At 33.9% G+C, this 27,542-nt stretch overlaps 5 protein-coding genes and 1 long non-coding RNA gene across 6 annotated transcripts; 3 read left to right on the forward strand and 3 right to left on the reverse strand.

Annotated features, from left to right (window-relative positions):
• Window positions 1–218: 218 nt before the first annotated feature.
• On the reverse strand, window positions 219–5,211 carry LOC148212079 (uncharacterized). Its single transcript, XR_015790207.1, has 2 exons — window positions 4,667–5,211; window positions 219–1,036 (listed from the first exon to the last, which is right to left on the reverse strand). It is a non-coding gene; the product is annotated as an uncharacterized LOC148212079 (long non-coding RNA).
• LOC111006517 (RING/U-box superfamily protein) lies at window positions 3,040–4,668 on the reverse strand. Its single transcript, XM_022278506.2, has one exon. The coding sequence runs from the start codon at window positions 4,372–4,374 to the stop codon at window positions 3,250–3,252; it is 1,125 nt and encodes a 374-aa protein (XP_022134198.2). The 5' UTR covers window positions 4,375–4,668; the 3' UTR covers window positions 3,040–3,249.
• Window positions 5,212–6,923: 1,712 nt separating the features above from the next.
• On the reverse strand, window positions 6,924–9,743 carry LOC111006139 (putative inactive receptor kinase At2g26730). Its single transcript, XM_022277908.2, has 2 exons — window positions 8,268–9,743; window positions 6,924–7,700 (listed from the first exon to the last, which is right to left on the reverse strand). Exons 1-2 carry the CDS (start codon window positions 9,598–9,600, stop codon window positions 7,159–7,161), a joined length of 1,875 nt encoding a protein of 624 aa, XP_022133600.1. The 5' UTR covers window positions 9,601–9,743; the 3' UTR covers window positions 6,924–7,158.
• A 3,736-nt stretch (window positions 9,744–13,479) lies between these two features.
• LOC111006167 (WAT1-related protein At3g28050) lies at window positions 13,480–17,279 on the forward strand. Its single transcript, XM_022277937.2, has 6 exons — window positions 13,480–13,855; window positions 13,933–14,046; window positions 14,126–14,372; window positions 15,676–15,837; window positions 15,923–16,074; window positions 16,983–17,279. Exons 1-6 carry the CDS (start codon window positions 13,614–13,616, stop codon window positions 17,128–17,130), a joined length of 1,065 nt encoding a protein of 354 aa, XP_022133629.1. The 5' UTR covers window positions 13,480–13,613; the 3' UTR covers window positions 17,131–17,279.
• A 3,030-nt stretch (window positions 17,280–20,309) lies between these two features.
• LOC111006027 (WAT1-related protein At3g28050) lies at window positions 20,310–24,392 on the forward strand. The gene is made up of 7 exons (XM_022277763.2): window positions 20,310–20,631; window positions 20,702–20,767; window positions 20,895–21,008; window positions 23,151–23,391; window positions 23,476–23,634; window positions 23,714–23,865; window positions 24,029–24,392. Exons 1-7 carry the CDS (start codon window positions 20,441–20,443, stop codon window positions 24,216–24,218), a joined length of 1,113 nt encoding a protein of 370 aa, XP_022133455.1. The 5' UTR covers window positions 20,310–20,440; the 3' UTR covers window positions 24,219–24,392.
• Window positions 24,393–25,437: 1,045 nt separating this feature from the next.
• On the forward strand, window positions 25,438–26,801 carry LOC111006773 (uncharacterized). The gene has a single exon (XM_022278863.2). It carries the CDS (start codon window positions 26,008–26,010, stop codon window positions 26,557–26,559), a length of 552 nt encoding a protein of 183 aa, XP_022134555.1. The 5' UTR covers window positions 25,438–26,007; the 3' UTR covers window positions 26,560–26,801.
• The last annotated feature ends 741 nt before the right edge of the window (window positions 26,802–27,542 follow it).

A 27,542-nucleotide genomic window follows, 5' to 3' on the forward strand; every position in this document is an offset into this window, starting at 1 on the left:
AATGTCGTTTTTCTTTGAAACATTAATATCTTTTCACTTTTCTCATAAGTCATAAGTTACTCCTATATATATATATATATATATATATATTTTAAAGTTCAAAGAAGGTAAACTTATTTTTTATTTTTAGTGTTTCAAAAAGGAAAAAGAAAGAAGGGGAAGAGGAAAATGATTGACAAATGTGGACCAGAAAATGGAAGAAAGAAAAAACATCTGGCTGAGTGACAATTTTGGGTAAATATTGACTAATTTCCAGCGAGTTTTCCGTTGTAAAACTTTTGTTCCTCCGCTTCTCATATAATCCTCCAAAATCAACAAACTCCGAAGAGAAAATAGAAGAGAGAGAAGCCAAAGGGCCACAATTGATTTGCAGAGAAACCACTTTTCTGCAAATCAATTTCCCCAGAAGCACAAACCCTACGCCCTCGATTCTCTCCCTCTTAATGTCTGTTCCTCAATCCCAATCCCCCGACCTCTCCTCCGACGAAAATGGCTTCCACCACGCCGACGACCTTCACGAATCGGCCTTCGCCAGCCGCAGCTGCTGCCTCTGGCTCCCTTGCCTGAGGTCCAATCCCTCGCAGGCCGGCTCCATGTGGTGGGAGCGGATCCGCACCTCCGAGCACGACGACGACTGGTGGCTCAGGGGCTGGAGGAGGATCCGAGGATGGTCCGAGATCGTCGCCGGCCCCAAATGGAAGACCTTCATCCGTCAATTCAACAAGAGCCCTCGCAATCGCCAATCCACCTTCCGCTACGACCCTCTCAGCTATTCTCTCAATTTCGATGAAGGTCCCGTCCGCGACGATCCTTTCTACGAAGACCATAAGCGCCGCGATTTCTCCACTCGCTTTGCTGCCATGCCGTCATCCGCTAAATCCTCCATGGACCTCGGCAAGGACGGACTCTCCTTCATATGATAAATCGATGGAAACCGCATGGGTCTGGACTAATCTCGATCAACTTGATTGCCTCGCCAGAGCCGTCGACTGAACTACAGCGATCCGGCGGAGGAGGAAAACGGAAGTTTACGGATCTTGGGACCGTGGAAATATGAATGGTGGGTTGATTTGGAGCCAACGTTAAAAACAAAAAAATAAAAATAAAAAAAAACAAAAAATAAATCAGTAATCATTTTTTATTCGTTTATTCTTTTTCCTCTAAAATATGAAGAATATAATAATTTTGTAAATCTAAAATTATAAATTGTATACCATGATTTTTTTGTACTATAATTTTGCCTTGTCGACAAGATGCGTTTAGTTCGATCTAAAAATAAGAGATTCATCATTATTTTATACTATTATATAATTTACAATATGTTATGTTTTACCTATTTTAATTTTAGCATATCATATTTATTAAAACTTTTATTGTATTTCAAAATTTCAAATTTAAAATCTAAAAATATAAAACTATCATTTTCAAGATTTCCACCATTTGAATCACACAATCTAAAAATAGGTTTTAAAAAACAAAATCTATCAAATACGTATTCACTAGATTTATTCAAATATCTAAGCCTAACTATACTCAAATTTGTAATATTTCATCATATTTTAAACCTTTGGCATGAAAGAAAGTATAAAGTCAAAATGTAATTTCAACCAAGATAAGGACAATAATGAAAATTTTCTTCTATTTTATGAAATATTTCATTTTCCTCCTTAAACAATGGATTTCAATTTCTCAACTTTTGTAGCTATCAAAATAGCTGTCCAATTTATCCAACTTTTTTCCCCAAGTCATTTGGTTCACACTGATCCCACCTTTCATTTATCTTTAATAATGTTATCCAAAACCAACTCTACTTTCTCAAAATTTACCTCTAATCCCCTTCTCTTGTCATAAAAAATACACTTAATTACTCTTCATTTCTTTTCTTAAAAATTTTCCAAATATAAAAGTACAAATATCAAAATAAACCAAAACTAAAAATACAGTGATCAAAATAGTATCTAAACTTTAAAAAATCTTCTGGGAGAGGTCAACATTCAAACTCGCTGACCTATTTCTCCCCTTCAATGTAAACAAAATTATAGACTTCAAAGAACAGCTCAACTGATCACATTTAAGACCAAAAAAGAAAACAAAAGGTCGTCAGTCAATTAATTATATAATAACTATTTAGTTAGTTCAACATCTTCACATGGGAAGATAAGGAAAAAGAAGGAAACGGAACCCATTTGCAACTGCTAAACACCTCACTTGCGAACCTAAACATAGCTCAACTGGTTAACGTATATATCATCGACCACAAGATCAAAAGTTCAGATCTACCCATGTTGAACTCAAGAAAGAAAAAAAATCACGCCCACTTTTTGAATCAAAACCTGCTCTTTCATTCACAAGATGCATTTTCATTCTATCAACTTCAAAACCTTCATGGATCCCACCACCACTCTCTCTCTCTTACACTTCAAAAACCACTTGTTTTCAAAGCAAGAGGGGCCTCCTCCCTCCCTCATAAAAGAAAAGCCTCTTCCAATCAACACAAAAGAAGGGGAAGAGAGAGAGAGGGCAAGTGCCTCAAAAGGCATGAAGAAAGCAAAAGGACATGGTCCACTCATTGACACATCTTACACAGATGATAATTGCTGGGACAGGGCAATGAGAGACACTGCTTTTGGAGCCTTCTTCTCTGCTTTGGAAGATTTTAACATACATCTAAATTTTACATGGTTCTCTTCTCTTCTTTGGAGATTTGAAACAGCCAAAAAAATGTAAAAAGCCCCAACATGTACAATTTCCAGAAACTGGGGCTTCAAAAGTGTTCGAATGATGAGATGTGTGCAATGATCAGAAGAGATATGGTAACAATGACGAAAAATTTAGAAACTGAAAAAGAATAGGCATTATGACCTTTGTAGGCCTCCAAAATTTAACATCAAAATGATTCATAGGATCTAATCTACTACACTACACTAGCAGAGTTCATGTTGATTGCTCCAACTTTCATGAATCATGTTTATTAGTGTTCGAGACATCACCGCTCTTCCTATTCTAGAAATACTATAGTGCCATTCAAATGTCGAAAAATAGCTCAGAAGAAAAGGATGAGATTTCTGATTTCAGTGGTAGGAGGACTGTTGAGCATTCTTGTCATAATCAATAGCTCACAAGTTAGCACCATGAAAATTTCAAATACAAAAATCTAAGTAGATACAACAAACATTGATAAGGATCATTTTCAATTTCAACCCAAAAAAGGAAAGAAAAAAAAACAGTTTTGAGGTCATTTTTATTTTATCATGGCCCTTGTGTTTGCCTCAACCATGGCAAGTCCATATTTAGAGAAGAAGGCATACCTATCTGCGGTTCGGTAGAACTCGCGAACTTCCCCTTTTTAGACCAAAGCCAGATCTTCGAAACGGAGTAACTCTCTCCTTTAACTACACTATTCAGCTTCTTTCCATCCAAGTCTGCTTGGACTGGAGAGATGCTATTTGGTTCTGTATCTTTGGAGAGCTGTTTATTATCACCCTCTCGTCGAGCTTTAGACAAGGCGATTCTGAGGTCAGCGTCGATAACAACGTATTGATACGATCCCATTGAATAACATCTCCTAGCATCCAAATTACTACTACTGGTCTCTCCAACTTCAGTCTCTACAGGCTCGGCCGGATTCATCCTCCTGAATTTTCCAAGTCTCACAGGGAAAACCCCCTTCTCATTCACTACCTCTTGAATTTCCATTGTTTTCTGACAAGTAGGGAACCTGCGATCTGCATTCCCAGAACACTCATCTTCGTCTCCCAGATCGTCGAAATCAAACATCGGATTTTCAATCGAGAACCCGGGGTTAAAGAGGGTTCCTCGACAAAGAGGACACGTTGAATTTGACAAGAGCCAAGTGTCTATACAGTTGATATGAAAGGCATGGCTGCACATAGGAAGTAATCTTAGTTGGTCCTTCTCAGAAAACTCACACAAACAAACAGCACAATCAAATGGCTCCTTCAGACCCACTATTTCTTTATACTGGAAAACAGGAAGTGCATCTATAAAAGCTTGATCTAAACCAGAATCATGGAGATGGAAGAGCTGCTGCAGCTGTCTCTGAAGTGCATCAGAAGGAGAAAGTTCTGGGTTTCTGTTAGATTGAGAGGAGGCTGAGGAAGATGGGTGCTTTATAAGGAATCTAACAAGAAGATGGAGCAAACCAGAGATGAAAAACAAAACAGCCAAAATGACTATGATAAAAAGAACTGCTGGACTTATCCTCGTGCCAGACGAGGTTGCAGAAGACGATGCAGGTGGGGTTGGTTCCTTATTGTAAGTTCCAACAAAAGGGGACGAAGAAGAATCCGCCATGGGAGGAGGGTAGCTCAGAAACCCATCCTTCTGAAAGATTTGATGCCGAATCGGAGCCATCTTCAAATGGGTTTGCTCCAAAAACCACTTTTGACATTCCACAGATCAAAAAACTAAAAACCATACCATACCCCCCTTTCTCCGCTCAGAGATCGAACAAAATCCAATCCCTAAACTAGTAAACTCCAGTAATGCAAGAACCCATAAACCCCACAAGTTTCCTACTCCGATTTGATATATAAAGCGATTGCAAAAGCAGTAGCAATAGCAACCAGAAGTGTCACAAGACAGAACCGACCTCTTTTTTAAACTAATGAGAAAGAAAAGAATATATAATATATTCAAAACTCACCAAACTGACTCGGAGAGTATACACCACCGTCTATGTATTTTTTTAATTCGATGCCCTCTTTCCCCAAAAGCCTCTGAAATAGAACGGTGGAGCTTCACTGAGAAAAGAAAAACCCTAAAACAGAGAACTTCGGGGGGAAGAATTAGAAATAGGCCAAAAGAGAAGATGGGTTTCTCTAATCTCTGGGGAAGAACCCTTCAGTTCTCCCTCGTTTGTCTCTTTCGGTGAGAATGAGAGAGAACCAGAAGAGTGACAGAGACATGAGTTGAGGGAAAAAGAAGGGGGAATTGCAGAAGACGCGCGAGGTGAACGCGTGGGGGAAGGATTGGTCAACCATAGAGACAAATTGCTGTGTCCAAGAGTTGGGCTTGAAGAGAAGAAGAGGGGCTGGATTGGATTCCACCATCATGTCCACTGTAATTGTAATGGTTGGATTTGGTAACAAGACAGCGGGGAGAAATATGATACTGTTTGAAATAAGATCACACTTAAATATATAGTTTAATTAGTTAAAATATATATTTTCGATAAAGTTGAAATTTCAGATCAAATTAAGGGAAATTTGTGGCCTTTATTTGGAGTTATTTATCACCTAAAATAGCTAGATTGCTTTGGTTCAAGACATTACTTGAAGTTTGGGTTAGTAGTTGGTTCTTTCAAGGATGTAACATGTGAATGGTTTTTTCAAAAAAAAAAAAAAAAAGAAGAATTGGGCTCAAACATTTCAAATATATAATGATAAAATATAAATAAACTAATTGAAACAATTGACACTTGGCTTGAATCCTTACCGCTTGTATTAGTACAGTCAAATTCACCCATGTGCTCATTTCAAGAGTTAAAATTTTGAAGTTGAATTTTTTTGGATGATAATTACATCTTAGTTAGGTCATTAAGAAAGACAATCAAGGAATTTGAATGTGATGCTCCACAAGCAATCATGTGGGTTTTGTTGGCAATTAGCCACTTTTGATTATATTTGTGATGCATTATGGTTTTCCTTTTGTATGGATACCCCTTTGTGATTGTCATATTGAAAGTAAGTGGGAGGGAAAGTAAAGGAATAGTAATTTGATGACAAGTTTGATTTCTTTGTTTTCTTTGAATGCAAATTTAATTTGCAAGTGGAGTGCTTCATAAATGTCAACAAAAGTTAAATCCAAAAGTTTTCACTTTTTCTTCCATTATTATTTTTTTTTATTAAAAAGTTTTCAACTTTTTTTTTCTTTTCATCAAAATCTTTATATAGCTTAGGTTTATGGTAAATAATTCTTACTTAATAAAATATTAGTTAAGAACACAATCACTCTCAACTCAACCTCCACCTCTTTCCATTATACTTTTGTAAACAATTATTTGATAAATAGGCAGAAGTTTTGAAACTATAGGTGGTACAATAATTTCATATTATACCACTGTTATAGTGTACACAAATTAAAAAAAAATGTTGGACAATAGTTATCTCTTGCCTAATTAAATTATGGTCGGCATGTAATAAAGAAGAGATGTATTTAAAATCAAATTGAACTACAACCACCTCGATTAATAAATTACTTAATTGAAAAAAAAAACAAAAGAACGAAGGAATGGAAAAATGACAGAAGAAAAGATAAAATTTGGAGTTGCTTGAATAACGATATATACCTTAATCAATTAAATTATATTCAAATTGGCATAATTAATAAATTACTTTTTTTTAAACATAATTTTCTTCTCAATAAAACATGTGGGAAATCAAACTCACAATCTTTTGGATAGAAATATTGTCAATTACTGCTGAGTTATGCTTTGACAAACATAATAAATTACTTAATTGAAGAAAACAAAAAGAATGAATGAATGAAAAAATGACAAATGAAAAGACAAAATAAGGAGAGAAAATTATAGCCAAAACGAGCATAGAGTAATTGACATATATCTTCGATCTCCAAACCACATCTTAGAGAAAATTGTTCCCCTTGTAATCCCATTTATATATGTTATATATGATGCATGTACATATAAATGAATTTAGTTTTTTCTAAAAAGATAGAATTTAATTTATTGTTTTCAAAAGTGCAAATGAACAAATGGTTTGATGAATGAATTGAATATATATTATTTATTTATTTAGGAAGATGAATGAATTGAAATGAAATATTTGAAAAAAAAATTCCAATAGATATCTTAATTTTTAGAGCATCTATTTAGTTCTCTGTACTTTGAAATAATTTTAATAAGTCTCTAAATTTTCAATTTCACGTATAACAGGTTCATGTCGTTAATCAACTTAAAAACATTATATAAACGTAAACTTGCCACAACTATGTCAATTACTAGTGAGCTATGTTCGTTTTTGACAACTTTAAAAGTTATTAGTAAACTTTTCCAAGTAAATGAGTTTAGTAGATACCAATGTGAAAGTTTAAAGGTCAACTTGTAAATGTTGAATTGAGTACTCTCAGTCTCTCTGCAACGTCTCCCATAAAATTTCTTCCCATTAATTTCAAAGCTCAGAATTCAGAAATGATGGAGCTTTCCTCTTCTTCCTCCTTGATTGCATCAACAATGGCAGCAACTTGGTCCATACTCGGCCTGGCATTGGGAGAACTGTCCACACATTTCACAGCAACCACCAACAAATTCACCATCCTCTCTTCACTTGCTGCTTCCACCATTAAAGCACTGTCCAAAACTTCTGCTGTCCATTCTTCTCTGAGCACAGTTTTTACCCACTCTGCCAAACAAACCCCTTTCTCATCCCTTGCAAGCTTTCCTGTGAGGAGCTCCAGGAGGATGAGGCCATAGCCATATACGTCTGATCTGAAGGAGGTGCTGCTGCCATGGCTATGGAAGGCCATGGCCTCCATTAGGCCATACTCGCTGATGCAGGGCTCCATGTTCCAGTTCATCAATATGTTGGAAGATTTCAAGTTCCCATGAGGGATTCCATCTTGTTGTAGGGACTTGTGCATGTGTGATAATGCCTTGGCTATGCTGGCTGCTATCTCTAGTCTGCTCATCCAGGGGAATGCTCTCTCCTCATGGCTTGATCCTGAAATTTCAGATGACAAAAATGATGCACTTTCTGTGTAAACTTCCTTTTTTTGCTTTTGGGATTTCAAATTCATGGACAATGGTTCAAAACGAAAAAGAAGAGGCCTCAAGAGCTTAAGCTTTTGAGTCCAGCGTTGATTTAAGAGAGCATCAAGCAATGATCTGGACATTATGTTTTATAGTAAAATCTGACAAAAACAAATTAGTTAATTAGTTTAAAGTATCGAATTTAGGTTTGAATTTCATCGATTTTGTAGAAGGGGGAAAATTTACATTTCCTTCCTCGATGTTTCCATGGAGATATATTAAGACAATGGAACTCTCCATATTTTTATTGTATAAATGTTGTTCACTTTGGACTTCGCGTAACTTTAGTTTTAGTTTCAACCAAAAAGTGTAAACGGAAGTATGGTTCTTTACTTATATACTATGAATATTTTTCTCTTTCTAATCAATGTAGGGATTATATTTACATCCTCCAATTGTATGAAGCTATAATTATGTAAAATATAATAAGATGAATAATACCATATGACTAAGAAAGTAAAAAAGGTACAAATCTTACCATGTATAAGGTTGAATAGGCTTCCATTGGGCTGAAATTCATACACCAAAAGCTTCTCATGATCAGAACTATAGAAGGCAAGTGGTGGCAGAACATTAAGATGCTTCACTCGATCAATCTTCCACATTCTCTCCATAAACTCATCAGTAGAAATCCCCCAATCCTTAATCCTTTTCACAGCAAAAACCATCCCATAATCAAGCATAACCTTATAAAGACTCCCATGATTCCCCCTCCCAATCAACTCAGCAGGAGCCTTCAGCAAATCCTCAAACTTCAGCCCATTCACCACTGAATTTGTAAGCACTATCAGTGATGATGACATCCCTCCACTCTCAGATGAAAGCATTGAAAACTCTGGCTTACTAGTTTTGTATTCACTTGACAAAGAATTAGCACTGAATTTGTTGCTAATTTCATCATCATCTACTGCTACGACTCTGTTACTTGAATCCCCCTTGCTTGCCTTTTTCTTCCTTTTGCAGAAAATGAAAATGGCTATAACTGTGAAGACGACAGCTATTATTGCGTACCCTGAGTACATCAAAATGCTGTCTTTGTTGTTGTGCTTTGGTTCTTCAACTTCTGGTTTAAATTCTTCAAGTTTGAGGGAGTGACATTTTGTTGGCAATGGATCTCCACAAAGCAGAGGATTTCCCAAGAAGCTGTTTGATGCAAAGTAGCTACCGGCGGCGGCCGGGATCGGGCCGGAGAAGTTGTTGAAAGAGACGTTGAATCTCTCAAAATTGGAGAATTCAAACAAGGGTATTTCTCCAGAGAAGTTGTTGTTTTCAGCTAGGAACATGGTGAGGCCTGAAATTCTTGACAACTCTGGCAATTCCCCGGACAAGTTGTTGTTTGAAAGTTCGAGTCTTTTGAGGTTCACTAACTTGGAGAAAGAACTTGGGAGATTGCCATGGAATTTGTTTCCTCTAACATGAAAGCGAGTCAGTTGCTTGCAATTCTCAATATCAGATGGGATTTCTCCAGAAATGTTGTTGTCGTTGATGCTGAGAACAGAGAGGGAAGCCATTAGAGGCTCTGAGCTGCAGAGGAAGCTGGTTTGGAGAGTTCCTGAAAGATTCAGCCCATCAAGAAACAGTTTTTTGACAGAAACATTTCGTCCATCGCAAACCAAGCCATCCCAACTGTCCTTACAGGGATCAGAGGAAATGTCCCATCCCAGATTCTGGTTCTGTTGGCCATTTTGGGAGCTGAGCTTTGCAAGAAACTGAATCAGTGAGTTCTTCACAGAATCATCCACAGCATCAGAATTTGAAAAGAGGAATAGAAATGAACAAACAAGAAGCACACAGATGGAAAAATGATTCATTTTTCAATTTGTTTGGGGGAAAATCAACATGGAGAAGTTAACAGGAGAAGTGGAGTTTCAAACTTCAAAGAATGGCCAATAAGCAGAGAGGATAAAAACAGAAGGGTAGTGCATTTTAAAGCCATTGTTGGAGTTTTCCAAGTTCCAATTGGCTGATATTTGTTATTATATGAAAGCAAAGCTGGAATCTTTTGGCCATGATTTGCAATATAAAGCTAAAGAAAAGGCCATTTTTTCTCATAGATAGCATTTGAGAATATGCAAGCCGGCAGCCTAAAGAAGTAATTAGTTGTTGTATCGTTATATATATCAGCAAATGGAAACTCAGAAGAATGCTCATGATATAATGTCAAGTCGAAACCCATTCATCTAGTTGACTGTTTGAACAAGTCTCCTAATTTGCAGATCTTGATCAAGGGTCGACATTTATCCCATATTCTGATTAAGGAAATCACAAGAACACACATGAAAGAAAAAAAAGAAAAAATTAAGCATAGTGACGGTTGGGAATCTCGATCTCGAGCGTATCGGTACGATCTCTCTATTAGCACTGAACTGAATGTGGATTGAGTACTTAATGGCTTGACATTTTTTATGTTTCCTCTACCTGAATGCATTAGATCATTGTGTCTTAAGTCGTTCTATCGAAAGCGAAAAAGTGTCCCTAGAGAGTCATCCAACATCGAGCATTCTTAGCTAAAGACTTCTCAGTGAATGAGAGTCATCCAACATCGAGCATTCTTAGCTAAAGACTTCTCAGTGAATGAGACGCTGTAAAAGGAAGATGCACATTATCGATATAAGTAGTATCTTCGCAACATTACTTGGAAGGTGGACCACTTTTTGAGATGTTATAAATTGCAATATTTTAGGCAATAAAAACAAAAGGGCTTTGGTATAAAGCTTATTTGTCTTGGCTTTTGCAGAGTCTTTGAAATATTCAAGCCTGCTGATGAAGGAGCCAATCAAAGTGACTCAAATCTGATGCGTTTGCAAAAGGATTGAGCTGAGAAAAAATGAAGCATATGAGACAAAGAGAGAGGTCCCCAAAACAATGGGAATTGTTACTTTGTTATATACTAAGTAGATTCTCAAATATCTCATTGACAAATGTTGAGATATTGAGGTTTCCTTTTTATTTTTTACTTCAATCTCCTCTTTGTTTTATCATTTGGACATCACAATGGTCTAACTCTAAGCTTCTAAAAGTTCCTGTTTAATTGGGCCTTTTTCTTTTATAAATTAAATAGAGAATTGTTGTTTCTCTTCAGCTTGGAGTTTAATCTTTTGGGGGTTTTTTTTTTTTGTTCTTCTGAATTTTATCAAAATATATCGAATATTTATTGTAATATTTTTACTTCAAAAGGAGGAAAAAACTCGTAGCATGACTATGTATTTTGATATTGTGGTAGAGTGGAACAATATTTAAGTGTTTATTGATCGGCACCTATTTCTTAGCGACTACTCCTTAAAATTGAGTCGCTCTTTATTTTTAAATAAAATAAAAAAAATATATTATTTTTTACCTTTCTCTCCTAATTTAAAAAGAATTACTAATAACTAAATAATAACCAGTAAGAATATTATTCTGTGGAATGGACATAATTTTCAGCTTATTACCATGTCAAGTAATTTTCAATTCTTTTAAAACTCGAATCTTATTTAATTATTTTTTCAATTTGACTTAGGTTCCTCCCAAGTCCCAGGTCTATGTCAGATGACGTAAGCTACTATATGAGCTTGGGCCAACAACCAGTAAAAGCTAGGCCCATTTATGGCCCATGGACGAGTTGTTTAAAACCGAATTGGGATGCCAACAAATCTAACATAATTTTAATAAATTATTATAAAATAAAATTTTAAAAAGAATTATTGATATAACAAAAATGAGGTGTATAAGTGATTAGAATGTTTAACATATATAAATTAATTGGAATTGTGGTTAATCAATGTCTAGATTAATTATCGATTTACTTATTCAATAGCTATTGGATAAAATTATAACATATTAATTTATCACTATTAAGATTTTTTTAGTACAACATATGACAGTGGAGATCGAACTAACAACCTTTTGATTGGAGATATATGCCAATTAGTACTGAGTTATGCCCGTTTTGACTTATCACTACTAAGATTAATGAATATCAACAAGCTTTTAAAAATTTTACGTTTTAATACTTAGGTAATTTTCTTACTAATTTAACTGTGAAGATGACATTCGAACATCAACTTTTTAATGGATGATATATGCTTTCATCAGTTGAGTTTAAAATATTGTATTTATAATTACTTTTATAAATATACATATATATAAATTTTCTCTCCATATAATTGACCTAGACCAAATGATTAACACGAGCAAACCAAACTTTTGAGTCACTAATTTATATTCAAAATCTATTGTGCTTGATGAGTCGTGAACCTATTAAAGTTGATTTTTAGGCCAAACTCTAATGACAATGGTAAGATCTTGTGAATTTCGAAATCAAAAAATTTTTCTTTTTCTAGAATTGTTTGCAAGTATATTATATTTTAGCAACTGCTAACCAAATCCTTTTTGAGACATTTCGACTATTTAAAGTTATGACCTTTCCACGCATGATCATGAAATGTTATTTTGTCTATCTCTTTGAGTATCTATTGCTTTTTATGAGTCAATATTTATTGTCATTGAAGTTGCAAGGTGTCAATGCTCATAGGATTTTGTAAAAACCTTTCTTTTTAATTGATAAGCAATTTGAACTACTTCAACAAGTCTGCGTGGAAGATAACATCCGATGTTCGTATAGCAGTATCCACAACTCCTTTACGAGTTTCGTAACAAGAAATGATATATTTCGTTAGGGACAACCCCTCACGTAATTGCTTTGAATGGGTAATGGAAAGAGAAAAATATACTTTACATACGAACTCAGGAAAGTATGCGAACACTTTGACATTCAAAGAATTGACGATTTTTTAAATCCTCTGGTTCATCGGAGAAGATTTTGAACCCTCGAACTTAAGAAGGATATATGTGATACAGATATTTTATTATTAAATTATCCTCGAGTATATTTATATTTTTTAAATCTTCTTTGCATGTAATGAGCATGTCATCTGTTGACAAAAGCTCCCACCTAATACATGTCCTCCCACTTGTAACTTTTGGAAGACATTATTTATTTTAGTAAAAGCACATCTTTTATGCTCACCCATATGGTTTGTGATCATAGGAGCTAGCTAGGCAGTGGATGTAGATGTGACATCTAATTTCAAACAACATCAATATAATGAAGACAAAATCCCAAATTTCAATTATTACCAAATGTTATAACAATGTGATGTGTTCTACTCTTTTTTAGTACCCAAATTGACCCTTGGCTTGTATTTACATCATTAAGTAACCTCCAATTTAATCACAAATTTTTCAGGTGGCTTCTAATGTGTAAATTAAATTTCAATTATTGCCAAATATAATAACAATGTGATGTGTTCTACTCTTTCTTAGTAATCCAAATTGACCCTTGGCTTGTATTTAACCTTCAATTTAATCACAAATCTTTAATACACAAGTTGTGACTGAGTTGGCCCATAATGTGTAAATTTAATTTCATGACTTGCTTGTTGCTATGGGTTATAAGGTTTAAAATCTGATGAAATATTGCAAACTTGAGCATAATTGGGTATAGATCTTTGAATGAATTTAGTGAATACATAATTAGTGAAACTTCGACACAAATTTACATCATTAAGTAACCTCCAATTTAATTACAAATTTTGCACAACAGTATTAATGTTCAACTCATTGGAATATTCCCTAGTACAACATAAACGTCACTACCTAATGCCTTAAAGCACAAAATAGTGATGAGTTCCATATGATTTTTTGTTGGTTGTTTCTTTAAAAAACTACTTATATATGGCACCAGAAAAGAACCTCCAATATTATACTGCAAGTTGTTTTCCCAAATACATTGCTCCTTAAATAAAGAAGAAGAAGAAGAAGAATTAATATTGTTGCAGAGGTTATGGAGATCAGTGCAGGCATAGCTTTTGGAGCCATGATAATGGTGGAGAGCACTGATGTGGTGGCATCGACGCTGAGCAAAGCAGCCATGGCCAAAGGGCTGAGCAACTTGGTTCTTATTGTCTATTCCAATGCCCTCGCTTCCCTTCTTCTTCTTCCCTTTCCCTTCCTCTCTTGCAGAGACAGAGGGAACCCTCTCTCTCTCTCCTTGATCCTTGGCTTCTTTCTCCTCGGCTTTGTCGGGTAAAAAATTAATGAATTTAAAAGTTTAAGCGGACGGGGTACGATAAAACTGATGGTTTTTGATGGTGTATCGATAGGAGCGTGGGTCAGATGTTGTCGTATACCGGGATAAAGTACAGCTCTCCAGCTCTTCAATCTGCAATGGGAAATCTGATCCCCATTTTGACATTCCTGCTTGCTGTTGTTTTCAGGTAATAATTTTATAGCATAGAATAGGCTGTTGCAATGGAATTGAAATTGATGATAAGAGTGGGTTTGATTTTGTTTTAGAATGGAGAGGTTTGATTTGAAGATGAATAGCAGCAAAGCCAAATGTGTGGGAACCATTTTAGTAGTGGCAGGAGCTTCCATTGTTACTCTGTACAAAGGGCCAGTGTTGATCATGGCTGCTTCTTCTTCTTCTTCTTCTTCTTCTTCTTCAGAGTTTGTGAAGCAGAAACAACAATCAAATTGGGTGTTTGGGGGATTTCTGTTTCTGATTGTTTGCCTTCTATCAGCTACTTGGCACATTGCTCAGGTAATTAATTACACTACTTCTCTTAACCAAATTATGTTCTATGCTATCCTAAATATCCTACAAATTTAATTTCGTCTAAATTGTTTTGAAGCTGTCAAAATTCTTGATTATTTTTCTTTTTCTGTTTTTAAATGTTTGAGAATCTTCTCAACCTGATTTCATAGCTATTTTATATTTGAAAGTTTTTGTTTGTTTATTCAAGTTTGTTCTTTTCAAATCATTTGTTTGCTGGAAAAAGTTTTTAATTTTAAAATCATAGCCTTTGGAAATCAAAAATCTGTTTTTTTTTTTTGGTCAACTAAAGGATTGTTTATAAATAAGATGAACTGTTTGTGAATGGAACATAGCATCCATTATTACTACTACTACTATTATTATATATATGAATTTTACCTTCTTTTTTGTTTCAATTACTACTTTTATTATTATATATATATATAGCATAAGCTTGACTTAACAAAATTAATAGATAGGTTAAATTATAAATTTAAGAGGGGAAGAAAAAAAACCTTTTTGAGCTTGAAGTTTGAGTTTGGTTGATGATACTTTTAATAATAGAGTAAGGTGTATTTAAGAAGGACCAAAATCATTTTTGCCATCATTAAAATCATTTTCTTTTTCATAGATGATGTTCGACAAATTAAAATTTTGATTTTAAAAAATTTTAAAATCACTTTAAATTAAAGTATCACTTAGATGTTGATTTTGAAAAATCAATTATACCTAAAATTTCTTTTAATTCCATGTTTTAATATTGAAGTTTACTTTTTTGTTAGCTTTATTAATATAAAGGATCAATGTGTGGCAATTTAATTTTTATTTATTCTTTTAGATTAAATTTTTTTTTAATTATACTACGTAACTTTGAATTTGTAATTCTGCTACTAAATAAAAATAATACCACAATCCAAATTGGATAAAATATTCAAAATATAGGAACCAAATTTATAGTCTAAATGAGGTGTTTAGGTTTGAAATAAAAAAAGAAAAAAAAACACACACACACCCCCGTAAAAGATTAATAAATGTTAGAGTCCTTAGTAACATTCTCTTTTTTTTTTTTAATTTCTCATTTAAAATTTTTTAAAATTAAAAGCATTTGATAACTGTTTTTCTAAAATTGTAAGTTTCTCTGGTTTTTTTTTAATTTATGTTTCTAGTTTTTTTTTCTAAAGAATAAGACAAAAAGATTATTTTATCATTCTTATTTATAAAATGTATAATCAAAGTTGAAATATTTAATTTGAAATTTTAATTTTCATATAAAACGTTGGGGGGTTTTGTGAATTGTTGTGCAGTGCAGACGTGGATTGTGAAGGAGTACCCAGGAAAAAAGATGACAAACGTGTTCTTCTTCAACTTCTTCGTCACACTCCAAACTGCAGCTTTTGCAGTTGTCATCGAAACCGACCCGATCCGTTGGCAAGTCCGACCCGACATCCAGATGCTCGCCATCGTATTCTCCGTAAGAAACCTTTTTTGGATCCCCTAAATTAAAATTAATTGTAATGTATATTAAATTAAATGAGTCGAGGGTGAGCACTGAGCAGGGCATTTTCGGAAGTGTGGTTCGTGTGAGCGTTCACACGTGGTGCTTGCAGAAGAAGGGCCCACTGTACGTGGTGATGTTCAAGCCCCTCGGCATGGTCCTCGCTCTCGCCTCGGCCTTCACCTTCCTCCACGACACGCTTTTTCTCGGCAGGTAAACGACGCCACCCACCTGTTTTTTAGTTTTTAAATTGTTACACTGAAAATATTGTTTCCGTACTTGTATTTTTTATTTTTATCTATTTTAATTTAGGTACTTTAGAGATTTTTTTTTCTTTTTTTTTTTAAATTTCTATACTCATAAGAACAATCATTTTGGTTCATTCATTTTATTTCGAGTAAAGAACCCATTTGATTTTTGAACTTTCAAGTAATTGAAAGTTTTAAAATGAACCCTTCTTATTTAAAAAGTTTAGAGTAAGTATTTATTTGATCTAAAATATATATTTTTTATCCTTGAAGTTTAAAAGATGGTTTTAGATAGTAATTTATAGCTACTTAGACATTAGTTGACTAGCCTTAAAATATAATATAGGAAAATTGTAGTGGGTAGCGAAAATCTTTTATGTATTTCAAAATATGCCATTGATTTTTAAAATTTTCAAATATAACAAAAATATTCACTTATATTAATAGTATATCGGATGATATAATACTCATATCAGTGGTCAATTTAATATTAAATTAATATATTTCTAGTAATTTAATAGCCACATTATCATTTCAAGATTAGTCAACTAACGGTTAAACTACGCATGAGAGACTATTTAGAACCATTTCTTAAATTCCAATAACCAAAAATGTCCATTGAACTTCAACGATCAAATAGACACTTATTCCAAACTTCATAGATGGAGGATGTTAATTTTGAAACTTTAGAGATCAAATAGAAACATACTTATGCTTCAAAATTTAGAGAGGACAAGTGATTTTTTCTCTTTTACCTTTTTATCTAATTTTTTTTGAATTATTTATGAACATGAGACTGAAACGTGTATAGAGTTTCTGGCTTAAACAACATGTGTATATGAAAATCTTGATTTTGGGTGTTTTCTTTTGCAGTGTGATGGGGTCGGTTGTGATTGGGTGTGGGTTTTATACAGTTTTGTGGGGACAGATGAAAGAACACAACTCCTTGCCTTCTGAGTCTGAAACTGAATCATCCTCCACCTCGCTTTTGCACCACTCTTCCACTCTTCAACAAGCTTAGAGAAAAGAGAGGGAAAAAAGATGAAAACTAAAAAATAGTACCTATTCTCTTATATTTGTATTTAATTGATGTATAATTTTATTTTATGAACTCCGTATACGAATTAGGAAGCCATTAATATTTAAACGAAGGCAACTTTAAGTTTCAAATGCAAGCTTTGATTGGTTGGCCAAACCCAGAATTGAACCAATTATTTGCACTCGAGTCAAAATCAAGCAATCAATTTCTTGGAGTGGGAATCTAAAGACATGGATGTAGATGCCTAGGTTTCGTTTAAGTTTGGGATAGTGTTTTTTTTTTTTTAATTTTTGGAATCGCTTGGATAAAGTTTAGGCAAATTTTCATTTTCATTTTCAGAATTAATTTTGTTTTTCCCAAGTATCAAGGTGAGAGATTCTTTTACTTTTACTTCTCCCCTGAAAAAGGTTGAATTGCCAACTATATAGTTTTGCGTTATAAAGTAAAATTTATGCAACATGAGATACCAAATAAATAATAGTTAATTGTTGGTAAAAAGCTACTGTCTTGAGGTTGAGTCTTGGTCAAAAGGAATGAGAGCTCTTTACCCAACTTTCAAATATTTACTTTTACTTTAGAGAATAAACATAAAAGAATAAAATAATGGATTCAGCTTTAAACTATGAGTATATTGGCCATATAAAGGTAGATTTCGATCGAATGAAACTAACATTTCATGATTTTTTTTTTACTTTAATATAATAGAAATTTTCTCTTAATAGTCCCTAATTGTGACATTAACACATTACTTATCATAACCACCTTCGGTAGGTGCTAAGTATTCATATTAATCTCAACAAAATGTAGGCAACACCAAGACTCATCGAGAAGAAGACATGCAGGAATCTTCACTTCAGTAACAAGTTTTTATCTTGATCTTACTTCTTTTATATATATATATATAGGACAACAACGATCTTCTTCAAATTTTTATTATTATATCATACGAATTGTCCACTTTGAATCTAAGTGCGTATAGTTTTTAATCCCTACAAGATCATGTCATTTTTACCTATATAGTGTGGATATTCCTTATGATTCTTAGTTGATGTGAATTATATTTTGTTTTAATAGAATTGAATCAAGGAAAATTAAAAAATTAAAAAAAAAAATCCCCTTCCTTGTGAAATTACATTACGGATTAGTCCTTTGAAAATAGTAATAGTATCTTCTTTCTTTGTCAGCCTTTCTTTTTGTAAAGCTTCATAATTAGCTATTTGGTATGGAAAGCAAAAGCAAATGGGTAGAGATTTATACGAAAGACCAAAAACCACGCAAAAACCACAAATATAGAAAAATTTATAGATTTAAATACTATATTGGTCTCTCCTCAAGATGTTTAGTGTGATACATGTATTTTCAAAATGTGTTCATGTACTTTTAAAATTTTAGTTTTAGTCAATGTACGGATCATTTTTTATACCTTTATTACGATGGTGCACTCACTAAATTTTTTAAAATATAGTCATAAATTTGTGTTCTAGGATTCTCCGGCATCATATTACTATGCTATTATTGATCTCATAAATCATTCTTCAATTCTTCATACACCACAAAGTGTTATATATCAATTATATATTCTCTTTTTTCTTAATATATTCCATCAATTTAACATTTAGTTGAGCCAACATGCCACTTAAAACTCCAAAAAAAAAAAAAAAAGCTACAAAATTGATAGTTCATAAATTTGTTTGAATTTTTAAAAAATTGAAAGTAAATATATATTCACATTTTTGAAAGTGAGATGTGTTAAAAATAAATTGGGAGTTTATAAGTTCATGTTGCCATTTCATGGCCATCCTTCTTCTTCTCTCTTTTGAATCCATTTGCAGCAAAAGCAAAAGATTAAAAGAATTAAAAAAAAGGGACAGTTTATATGCTGTCCTAATATGCTCCCAACAAACCGTCCCTAGTTGTAGTTGGATTTTGGTAAACACCTTTTATCTCACTTTATTTTGCTTTTATCGATAATATTTAAATAAAAGGAAGAATGTAGATGGAAAGAAAAAGAGGAAATTTTCAGTACTACAATATAATATTATTTATCACATCGGTAATATTTAATAATGGTGTGACATCTATGACATAAAATAATAAATTACTTGGTGTTTCAAAAAAATAATAATAATAATAATAAATTACTTGGTAATATATTAAATTGTGAAAAGAAGAGAGAGTATGTATATTTTTATAGTATATCGTAATTTTAAGAGTAGCAAATAACATTCCTTCTTTCCTAATTAAAACAATAACTGTCGAAGATATTGCTTTTTTAATGAGAAACTTTCATCATTCATATTCGTAAAATATTCCACAGTGTAATTATTAAAAAAAAAAAAAAAAAAAAACTAAGACATACTAGTTCGGTGCTTCCCATTCATGTTTTGCTTAACCACCACTAACTTTTACAATTTTTCATAAATAGAGGAGAGAAATGTAAAAATGGATATAATTTTTTTAAAATCTAAAAACTGTCAAATTTAAGTACTAATAGATAAGCTATTATTTCTAAATTCATTTATGTTAGACGATCTCAACTCATTCATAAAGTTGAAGGATGTAAATGAAGCAAATGAAGCTCTTATTGTTTGTTGGATGGTAAAAATTAATATGACATGTGGATCAATAGTATCGGTGCGTATTTGAAAGAGATCAAGTTTTACCTGAGGATCCATCTGAAGAAGTCCATAAATCCGACTAATTCTTCGCAAGTAAACATGACCGAGTTAAAGGGAGATCAACCTCAAATATGACAGTCCCAACTTCCTCTCAAAGTGGGACACTATTCATACGATTTAGATACGTTATTTTGTTTGAAAATGACCTACTCAATTTGAACTCGAACTAACTTGGATTTGTTTGTTTTGTGTGCATATTTTTACTTATGCAGCTCGTTCCTATGCATCGAGAGTCGATCTTCAGTAGCTCGACACAAATCAGCCTCTAATATTGTTTTAACTTTTTCTAAGCGCGATTGGGAAGAAGTCAACGAATATGTTAATTTTGAGCTCAATTTAGCTTTTTAACTTTTTCTAAAGACATATTTGAATTTTGTGGCAAGCCAACATAGTATATTTTCTTTTTTCAGATTAAATTGCTTACAAAAAGAGATACCAAAATCTTTCTTAATTTTATTTATTTGATGTAAGATTATTTCTGAAATTGACTTATATATGCCCGATTTGGCGACTCTGTTCTTCAACGACAGAGTGAACAAAAAACAGAGGAAAGCAATTCCTAATCCTCTGTATAAAATTTCTTCCTCTGTGGCCCTAATCAATTAGCGAGAGAGATGGCGGGAAGATATTTGGTGGACGGCGTTCTGCCATTTCCGGCGATGGTAACGATGGAGTGCATCAACGTCGGTTTAAACACTCTTTTCAAAGCCGCCACCGCCGCCGGCATGAGCCGCCACGTCTTCATCGTCTATTCTTACTCCGTCGCCGCCCTCCTCCTCCTCCCTTCTCCCTTCATCTCTCGCAGGTCTCTCTCTCTCTCTCTCTCTCTCTCTCTCTGTTTCGATTGTTATCTGAACTTCCAGAGATTTTTCCAGATCAACACGACTTCCACCGCTCAATTTCTCCATACTCTCCAAAATCGCTCTTCTCGGAATCATCGGGTATATATGTCGCTGCAATTTCTGTAACCTAATTCGGATTCGCTAAATTTAAATTCGTTTTCGTTTTGTTCTGTTCAAATTTGAAAATCGATCGAATGAATTGAAGCCGTTGTTGTGATTTTGGCAGGTCTTCTTCACAGATAATGGGATACACGGGTATCAATTACAGTTCTCCGACTCTTGCTTCCGCCATCAGCAACCTTGTTCCTGCTTTCACTTTCATCCTCGCCATCATTTTCAGGTTCTCTTCTCCCCCACTCCTTCTCTTATTACCAAAACACCCTTTTATTACAATGGCTCATTGATAATATTTTCGTGTCATTTCTGTAATTTTCCGTCACCTCAATTCTTTTTCTTAAATGAAAAGCTAAATATATATGTATATTTTGTCTGTTGTTCGTATGCTTTTTCAATTTTATCTTTTAATCTTTATAAAATTTTAATTAAGTCGAGTGGAGTGTCGATTTAAACTTTCAATAGTAGTTATTATAATAACAAGTTTCAATCCATTTTCTATAATAATAAATCATATGTATGTATTTAGTCGAATGGACCAATTTATTATAATGAATTTTAATGATTTATTAAGAAAACAAGAGTCATTCAAAAAGATAAACCGAAATGCTTAAGAATTAGGGAGAAAACTGGAATTTTGAAACAGAAAAAATTATTTATTTCGCTTCATTATAGAGATGATAGTATTATACTTTACTTAATGTGTGGATTATAAGATTTCTTCAATAATATATATCGGCTCCTATTTTCCCCACCTTCAAAGTCAAGTGGGGTTTTTCAACTTTCAACAGATACCAAATTAGCAATTCATGAATTAAAAAAAAAAAAGAGTTTATTTTATTATTTCTTATTATTAAAGTAATTACAGTCTTTTCAATTGCAACAAATGGGGCCATGTTATATGTTTTGCTTCTTCAAAGGGTTGAGTTTATGCGGTTTATCTATTAAAAAAAAACTTTAATGTACCGTATTCATAATTTTATGTAAATATATAAATAAATAAATGTTCTCAGACTCTTTTTTTAATACATGTTTTTATTTATATTTTTTTTAACACTTTGTATGTATATCTTTTAATTTATGAAGTTTTTTTTTTCCTTTTATTGGGGGTCACTGTTATGTGAGACAAAACAAATTGTCTTTTCCTTTGCAATTATTTACATCCATTTTTAGCCCACCCAAAAAAAAATTTAATTGATAAAAAAAGGTTATGTTGCTTTTTTCTTCCACTCTCTTTATTAAAGGACATATACATCTTCTTCCAAAAAAAGAAAGGGATCTTGCAAGGACCTTCCTTTAGAGATGACAAAATTATTTAACAATTTTATTTATAATTTTTACCAGGACACTAACGGATATAAAAAAAAAGAAATGAAAATAAATTAGTTTATTTTTTTAAAAAAATAATAAATGAAATTGTTATTGGATGAGATTTAAATTTAAGTTAGCTTAATTTTGTCAATTGTGTGCTTCTATTATTATTTGAGTACTATGATAAGTGTATTTTTTTTTCTTTTTTTGAGTACGTGTAGGGTGAGGTTCGAACTTACAACCTTTTCGTTAGAGATATATGTCAATTATCATTGAGCTATGCTCGCTTTGACACTATGACAAATGTATTAAAACTTCCTCATGGATTCAAATAATCAATAATAATTGTCTTGCAATAAGATTCTTGCTTATTTATAAAATATTTATTTTTTCTCTCTTGCCAAAATTTCAAAATCAATACATTTAATTTTTTTCTTATGAAAAATCCCTTTTATTTATTTTTATTTTTTATTTTGTCTTTTTTTGCTTGTAAAGTGTGAAGAGCATGTGTAACACACGTCTCCTGTTAAAGCGTGACTGTGAGGCATGAGCCTTCCACAAAAAAATTCTCACTTCAGAAATTGTAGAGAGATAGAGAGAGGCTATCCCTATGTGTGCTCAATTAGCAAAATATAAAAATGAATTGAACTTTTGTTTGAAAAGACACTTTTATCCTTTATTCAGGTGTTTGTCTTGTAAGTATCCCTTATTTACCACCATTTAAAAATTAACAACTAAGAAAATGAACATAAGTTTTATCTTTTTATATCATAATAATTTAAAATTTTGATAAATTGATCTAAATGACTCAAAAGTTAAGCTAAATTTATCACAACATATCAACATAATGAAGCTGTTTTGTCCCATGGTAATCAAAATGAGAAGAGATGTTTTTGTGATCTTTTATGATGTTATTATTTAGAATAATAAAGCATGTGAAGTCCCTTTCTCCATTAATTATTACTTGACTCTTGTGAGAGGTTGGTTTGTTATCCTTGGTTATTCACTAATAATGTGATTAATTATGTGTGTACTGTGTGGTGGGGCATAATAAAAGGATGGAGAAAGTGGTATTGAAAAGCAGTAGCAGTCAAGCAAAAGTGATGGGCACCATAATATCAATATCAGGTGCATTTGTAGTCACTCTTTACAAGGGTCCAAGCATCATATTCTCTTCAACAACCACAACCACAACATCTCTTTCACTTAACTCCTCACCCTCAGATTCTAATTGGGTCCTTGGCAGCCTTCTCTTGACTGCTGAATATATCTTGGTTCCACTCTGGTACATTGTTCAGGTAATCTACTGGGGCTAAATGTGTCATTTGTTCAATAGTGGAGAAAGCATATATAAAATTTGAAACTCTTGAGCATTTTGGCAGACAAAAATCATGAAGGAATATCCAGAGGAGGCCACAGTGATCTTCTTCTACAACTTAACTGTGGCCATCATTGCTGCACTTGTAGGTGTGATTTTAGAGAAGGATTCAAGTGCTTGGCTTTTGAGGCAAAATACAGCATTGGCCTCTGTTTTGTGCTCTGTAAGAACCAACAAAATACATTCATGTAACAATCTCAACATAAGCTCTTTCCTTATCATTCTTTATTCTATGTTTTCAGGGAGTTTTTGGGTCATGCATAAATAATACAGTTCATACATGGGCACTCCGCTTGAAAGGGCCGGTGTTCGTAGCGATGTTTAAGCCGTTGTCGATTGTTGTTGCTATTGTAATGGGCGTTCTGTTTCTTGGTGATTCTCTCTATCTTGGAAGGTATGATCACGAAGAGAGATGGAGAGATGGTTTTCATGAGTTGGTTGTCCCATTTTGAACTATATGATTGATTTCTAACTCGAAAACCTCAAGTTTCTTGCATCAATTCTACCACTTAATCAACTAACTTGAAGAAGCTGTTTGAAATTTGGTTGCCTTGCAGTCTTATTGGAGCATCCATTATTTCCATAGGGTTTTATACTGTGATGTGGGGAAAAGCAAAAGAAGAGGAGATGGGTGATGAAGAAGGCCATACCCATAATCTCACTGCTAACATGGAATCACATGAAGACCAGAAAGTACCTCTTCTTGGTACCTATAAGACACAGAGATACAGTTCAGATCATGTGTGAAAAGGCCAAGAAAATTTATCATACAACTTTAATTTTATTTACCTTCAAGCTATGGCTATGGCCAAGCATGTGGGAGGAAATTGTACAATATGTTTGTGGTTAGAGTATGTCATAGGGCTGTAAAACTTTTCAACACTTTTGACCATGTATCAATGAAATGTGAGTTTATGTATATATACATTACAATTTCAAATGATTTTGATTGATTCTATAAAAAAAAAAATTGAGGAGATTATTTTGTATAATGCATCTTCGAATACCCACGTCTCTTTTTACTTTATTATCCAAAAATTTTTCTACTTTTATGAGGTGGAAGATCAAACCATCAACCTTAAAAATGGTGATAAGTGTTTTTACCTACTTGAACTATATTGAGTTAGTAATAAAATATGAAGATCTTTGATGGAAGACCTTGTGATGAAATTGATCGATGAATATGATATTAAGTGTATCCAATTAAGGCAACTTGGTGACAAAAGTCTACCTAATCATATATCATAATTTGTTATTTCGTAAGATGTTACGAACGAATCATCATAGCAACGTCATTGTATCGTGTATCATTTTTTATGGGTCTAATCTCGTTTTAAAAGACTCATTTCCCTATAATTCTTTAGCTAGATCCATTCCATTTGGGCACTTAAACTCTAAAAAAAGCAGAGATTTTAACCCTTTGAATTTTATTAAAAAAAAAAGCATTTTGGTTCTTACCTTTATTTTTTTCTAACAAATTGATAGCATGACTTTGGGTAAGCCAATATCATGTTGTAAAATGACCTAGCAAAAACAAGAATAATTAGTTTTTGAACGTTCAAGAACCAAAGTAGAAGAAAAATTTGAAAGCTCACGAACCAGAATGAAATTTATATCTTATTTATAACTCGACGATGTGGTCTAATTAAATTATAGCTTAATAAAGTAGAAAAAGACTATGCAAACATACCAACCTATAACCCCAATATTCATAAGAAAAATACTTCATTGTTGGAGTCCCTACCTATCCTGCAAACTACCACTCAAAATCTGACAACTTTTTATTTTTCTTTTACTCTCCTACATATCAAAATTTTAATCGTGGTTAGTAAAAGATAGATGTTGACTCATCTTCTCTAGTTCAAAATTCAAAAGACACAATTAAATTATTCAAACTTTGTTAACTTTACCTCTCTCCAAGAACAATTTCGGTCCACCAAACGGATTCCAAGTTGAAGGCTTACGGTGGTTGGTTGGCTGGGTGGTTCAAGCGGGCCGGCCGATGCACCCTTCTCTCTCCCTCTCTCTGTGTCTTCAGTTCCTCGTTTGGATCCATTCGGAGGACACCTAATCTGGTTCGGGTTCTGGCAAGTGGCTTCTCATCTCCAACACTTTCTTCCAAAAACCTCTCCTTTGATGATCCCTCTTTCTGTTTCCCACTCATAACTTCACTTCACCGCTTTCCCACCTTCCCTTCTTCCATTTCTTATCGCTTATCTCCTTCCCATCGCCCTTCTGGAAACTGGGAACTCTTCTATTTCTCAAAGTTCCCATTTCCCATTTCCCAATTAAGCTCCTTGTTGCGTTTTCCTAGTTTTCTCTTTGCATCTGTATCCTGAAATTTCTTCTGGGTTCTGGGTTTTTGTTGTTTCTTTGTTCTTTTTGTGTTGAATCTCTAGGGTTTTTAATTTCCCGTTTCGGGTACTTCTGATCTTCTCTTGTTACCAGCTTCTGCTTTCTGAACTTTGGAATTGACTCCTGGGTTCTGTTTATTTCTCCCCGTTTTTCACTAATTTGAATTCTGAGTTCTGAGGCGATGTCACAAGGGTTTGCGATCGAGCTCTATTTCGATCCGGCACTTGAAAATCAGGTTCTCAAGGCTTGGAATGTACTAGCCCGCCGTCAAATTAGTACGCAGCTCATCGAGATTGAATCACGCCCTCACATTACCCTCTTCTCCTGCCCCTTCGTCGAACCCGCGAAAGTCGAATCCATCGTTAAAAATTTCGCTTCTAAACAGGACCCCTTGCCTTTGTCCTTATCGTCAATAGGCAGCCTTCCCAATGACAACAACATCCTCTTTCTGGGTCCTGCGCCTACAATTTCACTCCTCCAATTCCAGTCTCAATTGTGCGAAGCAATGAGGAAAGAAGGAATCGAAATCGGGGAGGAATATCGCCTGGGCTCTTGGATTCCCCATTGCGCTGTTGCTCAGGATGTGCCCAAGGCTCGAATGGCAGAGGCATTTTGTGTTCTAAGGGATTTGAAGTTGCCAGTTTCCGGGTACGCAATTGATATCGGGTTGGTGGAATTTTCTCCTGTTCGGGAGCTGTTCTCTTTTGTTCTTGGTAACATTGTCGAAGCTTGAAGCTTCGACGCCATTATTATGCTTTTGATCTGATAGTTCTTCCCCCATGAACTTTGTACAACCCCTTAAATTTATTGTAGCTGTTTTAGAAGTCCTATTTAGACGCTAGAGCATTACCAATAAGGATGCATTTTGTATTTTGTGTTATGAATTTTACCCTTTTTCTTAACCATATTGTCTTCCTATTGATGTTGAACCTTACTTGCTCGTGCATTTTAATAAACACAATTGATTTGTGGTTAGTGAGGGAAAGGAAACACCTTCTGGGTTGGTTCACTGAGTCTCTAAACTTGTTGGGTTCTTTGAGATGACTCTGCAGATACAGCCTTTCATTGTGAAGATTCTGTTGAAATGTATTTGAAAGATTTAGAATAGTTGTTCTTGTTTAGATCATTAACATTTTCATTGGTCGAGTTGTAGATTAGATTTGTGCAGAAAAGCCTTATTGAGACCTTCTGCTGTAGATGTAACTCGAAAAGTAGCTGAATTATACAATGCTTGGTAAATCTCTATCTCATCTGTCTTGTAAGTTGTAATATATCTTTGATTCATAGGATATCTCCATGGCCTAATCTCATCATTTTGAGTTTACGTTATTAATTGATATTGGTCCATTTCGGTACTCGTTTTTCGTTTTCGTACAAGCATATGATTAGCTAGTAAAGAGAGAATCCACAAGTAGGAATAAGAGCATTGGGGAGGGGTCTATCTGCACAATTCTGAACGATTGGTTTTATGTGAAGAAGAGGCGGTAACTATCATAAAGAATCCGATCCCGAGCTACCCTCATGTGCTGTACGTCCTTGAGGTTGGGACTGGTGGTGTTGTAGATCCCTCTATTGCTCTGTTTCCTTAATTTGTTATAAACATTCATACCAAGTCGTATTAATGGCTATCACCTTTTTTCTTCTTTTTTTGAGTTTAACATGTGAATTGTGAGGTTGGGGATTCGAACCTCCGACTTTTTGGTTGAAGATATATAT

This window comes from Momordica charantia, assembly GCF_013281855.1.
Source record: "Momordica charantia cultivar OHB3-1 chromosome 4 unlocalized genomic scaffold, Mcharantia_2.0 BLBB01000004.1, whole genome shotgun sequence".
NCBI classification, from domain to species: domain Eukaryota; kingdom Viridiplantae; phylum Streptophyta; class Magnoliopsida; order Cucurbitales; family Cucurbitaceae; genus Momordica; species Momordica charantia.

What these genes read in the sequence shown, in the direction of transcription:
- LOC111006517 (XM_022278506.2), bottom strand. Translation starts at nt 4,374, where the DNA reads ATGGCTCCGATTCGGCATCAAATCTTTCAGAAGGATGGGTTTCTGAGC.
- LOC111006139 (XM_022277908.2), bottom strand. Translation starts at nt 9,600, where the DNA reads ATGAATCATTTTTCCATCTGTGTGCTTCTTGTTTGTTCATTTCTATTC. An exon ending in CCTATTCAACCTTATACATG is followed by an intron (nt 7,701 to 8,267) that starts GTAAGATTTGTA and finishes CTGAAATTTCAG; the next exon opens with GATCAAGCCATGAGGAGAGA.
- LOC111006167 (XM_022277937.2), top strand. Translation starts at nt 13,614, where the DNA reads ATGGAGATCAGTGCAGGCATAGCTTTTGGAGCCATGATAATGGTGGAG. An exon ending in CTGCTTGCTGTTGTTTTCAG is followed by an intron (nt 14,047 to 14,125) that starts GTAATAATTTTA and finishes ATTTTGTTTTAG; the next exon opens with AATGGAGAGGTTTGATTTGA. An exon ending in TGCTCGCCATCGTATTCTCC is followed by an intron (nt 15,838 to 15,922) that starts GTAAGAAACCTT and finishes AGCACTGAGCAG; the next exon opens with GGCATTTTCGGAAGTGTGGT.
- LOC111006027 (XM_022277763.2), top strand. Translation starts at nt 20,441, where the DNA reads ATGGCGGGAAGATATTTGGTGGACGGCGTTCTGCCATTTCCGGCGATG. An exon ending in ATCCTCGCCATCATTTTCAG is followed by an intron (nt 21,009 to 23,150) that starts GTTCTCTTCTCC and finishes GCATAATAAAAG; the next exon opens with GATGGAGAAAGTGGTATTGA. An exon ending in GATTCTCTCTATCTTGGAAG is followed by an intron (nt 23,866 to 24,028) that starts GTATGATCACGA and finishes GTTGCCTTGCAG; the next exon opens with TCTTATTGGAGCATCCATTA.
- LOC111006773 (XM_022278863.2), top strand. Translation starts at nt 26,008, where the DNA reads ATGTCACAAGGGTTTGCGATCGAGCTCTATTTCGATCCGGCACTTGAA.